The 9,536-nt window shown below is 36.4% G+C and overlaps 1 protein-coding gene across 4 annotated transcripts; it reads right to left on the reverse strand.

Moving 5' to 3' along the window:
* Positions 1-2,609, reverse strand: LOC136061511 (F-box protein At4g22280-like). Of its 4 annotated transcripts, none has more exons than XM_065774694.1 (4): positions 2,325-2,609; positions 791-1,793; positions 506-664; positions 1-412 (listed from the first exon to the last, which is right to left on the reverse strand). In XM_065774694.1, exons 2-4 carry the CDS (start codon positions 1,775-1,777, stop codon positions 83-85), a joined length of 1,476 nt encoding a protein of 491 aa, XP_065630766.1. In that variant the 5' UTR covers positions 1,778-1,793; positions 2,325-2,609; the 3' UTR covers positions 1-82. The 4 variants fall into 4 exon arrangements, with proteins under 4 accessions (XP_065630766.1, XP_065630767.1, XP_065630764.1 ...); XM_065774695.1 differs by having other exon boundaries at positions 1-409; positions 791-1,851; XM_065774692.1 differs by having other exon boundaries at positions 791-1,851.
* Between the last annotated feature and the right edge of the window lie 6,927 nt (positions 2,610-9,536).

A 9,536-nucleotide genomic window follows, 5' to 3' on the forward strand; every position in this document is an offset into this window, starting at 1 on the left:
GAACCACAAAATTTGGTAAGATGACATAGCCAAAAGGTTAATAAAGAAGTTTAAAAATATGGCATAATTTTTCATGCGTCAGTTAGCCACTATAACGTGGAGCATTACAAATACCCAAGAGGAAATGTACCGTACAGCTCCTTGACCCTCTGGGGAACAACAGTATCTGTTCAAAAATTTCCTTTGGCTTCTTCTTTAAGTCCCCATGGAATTCGAAATAAAATTCATCACAGATAATGACAATCCTCTCCAAAACTGACGCATTTCCAAGCAAAATCTTTACTGCATGCATCTCTTTTTCATCTCCACAAAAGCCAAAAATTTCGATAGTCTTGAGGTTTGTCACGAAACATGAAGGCACTGGGTTCATTATCCCATCATGATTTCCACAATATGTGGGTAGGCAGACCTGCTACATGGTTACCAAACAACACAAAATTAGCTGCAATGTTGATTCAATAGTGGCCAGGCATTATAATACAAGTTGCAGTTCAAATAATGCTACCGTCCCAAAACTAAGATAGTTAAGACAAGGAGAGTTCCGGGTTATGGTCAGCAGTGCCTCACGATCAAATTCTATTGGAAACGCACTTTCGAAATTGAGACGGGTCAATTTATAAAATACAGGCAGATGGGCAAATAACTCTTTTGCATAACTGAGAACCTATGATAAACAGAAAACATCACAACCAAAAAGTTTCTAGTGAGCCTCATAATAAGCGAGCAGATAAAAGGAATGGCTGCTACAAAGGGATACATTTATTCATGTAATGAGCTGTTGGAAACATACCTCAAGAGCACCAACATTTAGTGTCAGCGTTTCCACATTACCAAGCCCGCTAAGAAGCTTAAATACACGATGAGCATCTAGGAAATCATATTCCGCGTCTCTTTTGAAGAATTGAATAGACGCATCAACTATTGAGGATGGGTTGTAGAAGCAATAATCATTTATGAGTTGACCATCAAAAGAAAAGGATTTCAAACTAGTTCCAGAAATCACAACTTGACAACCATTAAAATCATTCTGATCATCTGCCTCAGCATTCAGGTCATCTTTATCATCATTTTCATCATCTAATAGGTATTTATCAGTTATGAAAAACCTTTGAAGCATAGGAGAAGAGATACAAACAGCCTTGACATTTTTCCAAATGCAGTCAATTATAGATAAGTCCTCCAGGATTGGGCAACCCGTAAAGAGCTGTTGTGTTGAATGATCATCAGAAAATATAACTTTCTCAAGAGCCAAAAACTTGAGACTAGAAAAACTAATGCTTGAAGGAAGCTTGAGAGAGTGGAACATGTGAAGTACCAATACTTCTAATGATTCACAAGTAAATAAGCAAGGCGGCAATGCTAACGGTTCTTGAAAGTTTCTAAGATACAGATCTAACTCTTGAACCTTATGCTCCACAACAGAACAAATCCACGCATTAATGCGAGATGTATCATATTGCACATTACATGACAGAGAGAAATTTTTTATATCTGAAGGATCATGAAGCGCAAGCACTCTTTCCACAAATTTCATGAACATCATCCTCCTATCCAGTTCCCCTTCATCAAAATCAAGTTTGGGGATGGATGTCCATAGGTATTTCCATCTTTTTGATAATATGCTAGTTCTAACAGCTTCTTCGGTTGAAAGGTATGACAAAATATGCTGAATAATTGGGTCTGGTAAATCTTCAATTCGCTTTCTGCTCTTCTTAGCATTCTGTTTCTTTCTGAACTTTCGGTTCTTCCCACTGTTTAATGGAAAGCTTACATCCATAATTTTGCAGATTTTCCTTCACCACATAACCGTCAGATTTGTCTTTAAATTTCACAGCAGCACCTTTTGACAGTCTGAAAAGAGTTTTAAAGTAGAATAGGCTGCTGGATATGCCATAAAAATATAGATTCCTCAAAAAAAATTTAGAGACTCCTTGTGAATCCCTCTAAATCACAATGAAAAATTTTAAAATGGGAAAAACTAATATTGGAAAATTTTCAACATTCTTCATCCTACCCAACTTTATTTATTTATTTATCTTCTTCCCTCTGCTTCTCTTTTCCCACAACAAATGGATGAAAAGCAGAAGCAAACCTCAATACACATGTCTCACACCCAATGCATTTAAAGATTATCATGAATACCCACAAAGGTTTTCAGCCCCTAAACTTTCTAGGCAAAGTGAGAGAACACATCCTTCAAAATAGCTCAATAAAAGCCACCATTACCATCAAAACTAAGCTCAAAGCCACACATTTTAGCAATTTTTATTCATTTGATGAAAAAAAAAAGCATCATAAAATGAAATTATAGCATAGAAACTGACCTGAAGTAGAACTCTTATTCCTGGTCTGAATGTAACCCAATTCCTGAAAGTTCAAAGAGAGTTCGAAATCACGGTTCTTGGTTTGGGATTTCACTTTTTCAGTGGTACCCAAGTTAGAGTAATCTTCCACAGCTTTGTTTGGAAACTCAATTCCATAAAAATCAGAACTTTATTTCCTGTAGAGCTTTGAAGTGTGGGAACAAATATACAACAAAGCCCTTTGTTTTCCCGCATTTTAATTTTTAGGACCATTCTTCCGAGTTCTGACTTATCATTTTTTATTCTTTGAATTTTTTTGAATCGGAAATCAGAAAAGCCCTTATAACTTTTAATCCCTTTTTTCAAAGCTCTTAGATGCTACTTTTCAAATCCACCTTTTGGGCTGCTTCACCTTTTGTCATTTTCTCTAAATGGGTATATTCTTCTCTGTCAGGTTGAAAGATCATCAACCACCTTCTTTAATGGTCCACCTTCTTGCATTCCCTGAGGTACTAGGCTTTTTCTTTTGGAGTGCTGATTCCTAAACCATCAGCCTTTTTCTGAACCATGGGTGGCTGATGGGACACATCCACATTCATTCTTTGTGTCCATGAGCATGCTCCCTTGAGCTATCCTAATCCCAGTTGACTTCTTTCAATATATCTCAAGGATCTCGGGCTTTTGGGAATCTGGTATCCTGGTCTAGTCCCTTTATGGGCTCCCTAGCAAGTTTTCTTCACAACGGCCGGGCTGAACTCCGCCTAGAGCTTGCCCATTTATGGGTTTAGACCTCCTCTCACTCATTTTGAATAGGCCTTGATTAATAGATTTGGGCCTTGTCCCTTCTTTAAGGGCCCAAATGGGCTCTTTTCTTTAAATTTGTAATATTTTGGGCCTTGACACATTACTTGTGACATTTTCGACCTTAACACCATGATCTCTATCATGAGAGCAAAATATAAAAGTCTGGAATGGATGAGATAGGGATCAATCCCAAAAAATTAAAAAGAGACTATATAGCAATGTTATAGGCTACAAAATTAACTTCCCCACAAGTGTGAATTACAAATCAACCAAAAATAATAATTGGAGAAAAACTCTCGCATCCTCAATTAGGTGCTCTGAGCATTGTGGTGAATAAGGCTATCCAAGGACCCGCCGGAACCAACCCACCCGCTGCCGCTGACCGAACCGACTGCTTCTGCGGTCAACGATGGATTTCATTCTCCAAAACTCGAGATCAAGGGGTCGGAGATAGGATCTCCTCCTCTCAAATCCGAGAAACCCGATCCGACCGACCTATCATTTTCTCGATGAGTTTTGAGATTTTTTTGGTAGATCCGGCGAGTTTTGAGTTTTCTTTGGGAAGATTTAAGCTAGATCCGGCGAGATTTCGCTAGATCTAGCCAAGATCTTGCCAAAAATGGCCAAGTTCTCGCTGGATTTAGCGAAATCTGGCCAGATTTCTACCGTTTTTCAAAATTTCCTCGCCGGATTCTCGCCGTTTGCCTAATAATCAACCCCAACAGAGACCCGACCACTTTCTGGCAAGAACCATCCGATCTTATCTGATTTTCTGACCGGTCGGCGGTGGGCCTGAAAATTTGGAACCCGACTTGATCAGGTCGGTCGTGGGTTGGGCACAAACCCGCCCGGACCGACCCGTGGTCACCCCTAGTGGTGAAGAAGAATGGTTCCATAAAGGGAGGATCACATTCATAGGTTCTATTTCTTCACTCACAACTTTCCTTTCATAATATACTTTCCTTTTGCTTTTCTAAAACCAATGAAAAAGTCTTCATGAAAACAATGGTTAAAAAAAGGAAAAAAGAAAAAGAAAAAAGAGGTTTTGCAAATTGAGACTATCTAATACCACTATTTTTTTTCATTGCGAACATTAAAGCCATATGTATATACAAATCGATATATTTTATTAGAAAAATATTAGAAAGATTGTAGAGCAATAAAGTAAAACCTTGGAAGAGCACAAATACCCGGTGAAATGCTTTGCATTGTTGTTTCTCCAGCAAGAAGAAGCTTATCATGGTATTTAAAATAGGTTTGTCTCTTCCTGCCTATCAACCCTTACCACATTCTTCAAAAACCTCTTTGATTTTGGTGCTATCAAATTCGCCCACAACCAGTAATCCATCTAATGCTACATCAATTTTGTACAAAATCTTAAAATATGAGTTTTTAAACATAAAAATAAATAAATTAGGAACATATTCAATCAAGCAGTGGACAAGGTTGGAATTGGAAGTGAGTTTGAAGTTGTCTTTGTAAATGTTACGAAACAACCAAAGTAAATTGTAGCCTACTCATCATCTCGTACATGTAAATCCTAATCAACCTGGGAAAAAAAATAAAGAAAGAGGTTTGTACACTCTAAATAAAAAAAATGACTTCTCATTATCCAATAGATCGATCAAGAAAATTAAACCAATAGAAAGTATCTTCCATGGCCGCTTTTAATTGAGAGAGAGGACTTTTAATGTATAGGTTGAAATCCTTTCCTTGAACTTTTAGGGGCACTGACATGGTTATGAAGAATAGGGGAAAGGAAGAGTCATTTAGTTAGAGAGAGAGAGAGGGATTGTGATCTATAAAAAATTGTTTGATTTGGGGAAGTGAATCCAGATCTAGGTGGTCTCTTATCTGATCTTCCAAAAAGAACATAAAAGTGATTTAATGAGAATGGACATCTATAGACTATTTAGCGTGTCAACTTGATGGTTAGCGTGTTAGGATAGTATTATCAAAATGTGAAGAATCTCTGGTTCTACCTCATCATATTTTCATTTGCACTTTTTAGCATTTAAAATGGCAGTGCCATGAATCGCAAAATTGTGACTGGATTAGAGGGTTGTCAATTCGACCTCCGTTTTTTTCAATTCTATAACTATTTGAAAGCCCCCATGTTGTAGAGACATCTTCCCTAATAGACCCTCGACCATAAAAAAAGATGACATCGGCTTTATGGATCACCTTTTCTAACGATAGTGTCATAGCTATGATATTGCTAAAAGAAGAAGGAGATAGTGACATAGCTATGATGTTGCTAAAAGGAGGAGAATGGCACTGGTGTGGTGATGTTGTAAAGAGAACAGGTTGAATGAAATGAGAAATAAATTGCATATGACATGGCATTTTTTTTTTTACCATTATATTATTTATTTGCCACGTGTCCATCTTGACAAAAATGGGAGAGGAGTTGGACCATATAAAATGAGACAACTACAATCTTCCTTGGTGCTTTTCTCGATAGCATATTTCGAGGTTGTCCTTATTAGTTTGGTTTGTTAGACACCTTTTCTAGCATTGCTTGCAATCCTTGCTTTAATTTGTTTGCTAAGAGCGTTCACACTAAAATTGTAAAAGTTATTTTAACAACTCAACCACAAAAAAGTCCCTACATCAATGGTGCCAAATTTAAAATTTTTTTAGAAACTTCTTAAGGTAAGTTGCTACTAGTAACAACTTACTGTAGCAAGTTGTTACAATTTTTTTATTAATTTGTTTCTTTCTTTCTCTCTCTCACCCATGCCTCTCTCCTTCTCAATCTCTTCTCTCTCCTCTGACTTCTCTTTTGTCACATCATGGGTTTGGGTTGTGGGTTTTGTGATTTTTGGCTACTAGGTTTTGTAGATCGTTTGGCAAGGATGATGGTGAGTTGTGGGAGTGGGTGGCGATGTTGGTTTGGCAGGGACGATGGTGGGTGCTTGGTTGTTTCAGTTGGGTGGTAGGGGTGGTGGTGGGAGTGGGTTACAATTGTGGTAGTTGCTTATGGTGGCAGTGGCTTATGCGGTGGTTTTTGGTTGATTTAGGCCGGTGTGTTATGATGTGGTTAGTGGTGGGTGGTTGTGATATGGTGGTAGGTTTGTGGGTGGTGGGGTTTGTGGTGGTTGTGGTATGGGTGGTGGGTTTTTAATGGGTGGTTGGGTTTATGTGGTGGGTTTGGGGTGATTGTGGTATAGGTGGTGGGTTTATGGCCATGAGTTGTGGTGACTAGTTTTGCTAGTGATGGTTGTGCGTGGTGGCTGTAGGTGGTTGTTATGGTTGTTATTGCTTCCAAGAAGAGAGAGAGATAGATAGGAAGAGAAATGAAGAGAAATAGATGATGAATAAAAAAAGAATGGTAAACTACAAAAATAGTTCATATCCTTTACACCATATTTTAATTTAAACCTTAACATTTCAATTGTGTAAATTTGGTCCCTAAACTTTCAATGTCATGTCAAGTTAGTCCCTATTGTTATCCCTTAGATGAAAAGGTCTTACATGTCAAATGAAAAAATAAAAATTTAATTTACCTACCGCATCAACTGCCAACTATGTGTATGCGGCCACACCATATTTTAAATAAATAAAAAAAACAAATGTTAGCACGTGAGTTTAAGTTTGACAGTTTGACTCCATTGCCTAATTTTATTTTTATTTTTTTGTGAGTGAAAAGATAGAAAATATATTGATATGTAAAGAGAAAGTATACAAATTGGTCTAAACACAATCACACAAGAAAAGAACTAAGCATATAGATAAGCAGACCCTAAAACGCCATTAAAAGACAACATAAGGTCTTAAAACTAAAGCCTAGTCTCTAAGGAGGTTTCTTATGTGCAATGGTGAGTAGTGAGTAGTTGATATTTTGCCAGGAAGCCAGCATCTAATCTAACTAGAATCAGGATGATTTCAAATCCAACAACACCAAAGCCAAGCTCAACGACTTTATAACTCTAGCATCAGTAATTATCATCTTGTTCCCCTCAAGTAGAGAGAGATTTAGCAAGGCTATGACGGAGAACAAGGGTTTAATTGGGGCTTGTGGGACCATCTCGCCATTGGTTTTGTTGTTACCGAATAGGTCCAATAGAGGGAAGAAATATGTGTTGATGACGATGTACAAGCATTGTTCGATAGAGCAGAATAAGGAGAGGGCGGTGGGTGCCGATGTGGTGAAGCTGTTCATCGCTGGTGGTGGAGCAAGGATTGGAGATAGCGGAGAAGGCGATGGTGGTGTTAAGGAAGGAAGGAGGCAAAGGGTTGCTGTCCGACGGCTAAATTTCTTAATTCGAAATAAATCAAACAAGTAAAATAGTTTCACAAATGCGAATTTGTATTAATGAATATGTGGTACAATTCTCTGAAATTACAAAAGAGTGACCCTCTAATTCGATCTCCTTGAAAGACTTATTAATTGGAATTGTAATAATGTAATTTTGACTTGAACACAAAAGATTCTTCAATTTGGCTGAAGGATGGATTGAAGACTCTTGAAATGGAATCACAATGAATCTTTGGCTATGAGCTTGTTAGAAATTCTTTGTTCTTCATATGTTCTTCATGTTCTTGGTGCGTTCTTCGTTTTCGAAGGTTTATGGTGAAAGTTCTTCAGTGCTTTAAAGGCTTGAATCTGCAGAGCTTCGTTGATTTATGGTTTGTTGAGTTTCTGGAGGCTGTTGAGCTTGATTCCAATGAACTTTGAGATCTAGGCAGATAGTTTGGATGATTCTGCTTCGAATGTTCTTCGATTTTGAGTTTGATGTTCTTGAAGGCTTTAAGGCTTGATTCCTATAGAGCTTCTGTACTTCTGAGTGTTTCTGAATCTTCTTTGATGCTGCTTATGCTCTAGATGGCTTGGTGTCCTCTTAAATGCCTTAGGAATGCTTCTTATAGGAGTTTGGAGGTGGGTGAGCAACACATGGCAGAGTCTGATTGGTGACACATCTCACAGCTTGATTGGTCTGCTTATATCATCGCTTACACATGCGAGGCTGATTATGTCATCACTTACACGCGCTAATACATGATTGGTTTTTGCATGACACTTGGCAAATTTCTGTTGGTTTCTGAGTAGTGATAGTAAAACCTAGCAACAATATGTGGAGCTTTGTAATTTGTTGTATTTTGTGTACTTGATAATATGATGTGTCAGCTTGTGATAGGTTGGGAATTTTCCCTCTCTACAGTTGTTGGTGAAGGGGAAAGAGTTTGCGGTGTTGACTTTGTTGTAGAGGGTTGCTACTTGCTATTGAGGGGAAGGTCGATAGATTTTAGTTTTTTTACAAAACTTTTAACTTGTAAGCACTGAAATTTGGTTATTTACTTTATATTATTTTATTATTTTAATATGATGTGGCTGGTAAATAAATTTTTTATTTTTTCGTTTGACACGTCTAACTTTTCCATTCAAAGGATAACGACGGGACCAAATTGTCATGACACTGAAAGGTTAGGGACCAAATTATTACAGTTTTGAAAGGTTAATGATTAAATTGAAATATGGTGTAAATGATATAGACCATTCATGTAGATTACCAAAAAAAAAAAAAAAAAAGAATATTTAAATGAAGTAGTAAAAAAATTGAACCCTTGATGTTGAGTATATTATAAAGCGGGGTGTTAAAATAGATAAAGCAATGTTTTAAATTGCTAAAAACTAAAATTTTAAGATGTTTTCTGGGAATGCTCTAACAATATGAGGATGGCATTAGTCCACAAAAGGACTTCTGAATTGATTTTCTTCTTAATTTTGAGCCACATTGCTAGTACTTTTTAGGTTTTCATACTCCTCGTTATTGGCATATTTCCAATTTTCCACTATGATCACGAATTTGTTCTTGCTTATTTTTATTTTAGTTCTGATTGAGTCGTAGGTTGCATCGATGGCCTAATTGGCTTAAGGTACTTCGAGTAATATTTGGACTTATAAAATTGTGGATTTTGAATTATATGTTTACAAACTTATAATTAAATTAGTCGCTAACCCTTGCGATTCATCGGAAAGTTTTTAGTTTATATTGAATATTTATTTATGGTAGTTTAAAATATTATTTCAAATCATCATTTCATTTTATTTTGGTTGGAATAACTTATATAATTAAATGAAATGCTTACAAATAAGAGATGACATTAATAATATACGATATATAGTTAGTTATAATTCAAGATATCATTCAAATATGACAATTTTTAAAAAAAAAAAAAAAAGAACAATATTAATGCATTGAAACACAAAATACTATATTGCCCAATAGATATTACAACTTTAAAAATAAAACATGAGTAGTTATTTTTAATGGACTGGGGTAATAGTACAATTTTTAATAGAAAAATAAAATCTGATTTAAAATTTTTCGGAGTAACACTGTAGTAAAAATGCCGAAAGGAAGCCAGGAATTCCACTAAAAAATGCCACAAATACATTTGGGTGTTTTTTTTTTTTTTTTTTTT

The sequence above is a fragment of the Quercus suber genome, unplaced genomic scaffold, assembly GCF_002906115.3.
Source record: "Quercus suber isolate HL8 unplaced genomic scaffold, Cork oak 2.0 scaffold_96, whole genome shotgun sequence".
In the NCBI taxonomy this organism is placed as follows: domain Eukaryota; kingdom Viridiplantae; phylum Streptophyta; class Magnoliopsida; order Fagales; family Fagaceae; genus Quercus; species Quercus suber.

Coding starts and splice junctions, on each gene's coding strand:
- LOC136061511 (XM_065774694.1), bottom strand. CDS start 1,777: ATGGATGTAAGCTTTCCATTAAACAGTGGGAAGAACCGAAAGTTCAGA. Junction 665..790: donor TAAATGTTGGTGCTCTTGAG/GTATGTTTCCAA, acceptor TGTTTATCATAG/GTTCTCAGTTATGCAAAAGA. Junction 413..505: donor ACTATCTTAGTTTTGGGACG/GTAGCATTATTT, acceptor GTAACCATGTAG/CAGGTCTGCCTACCCACATA.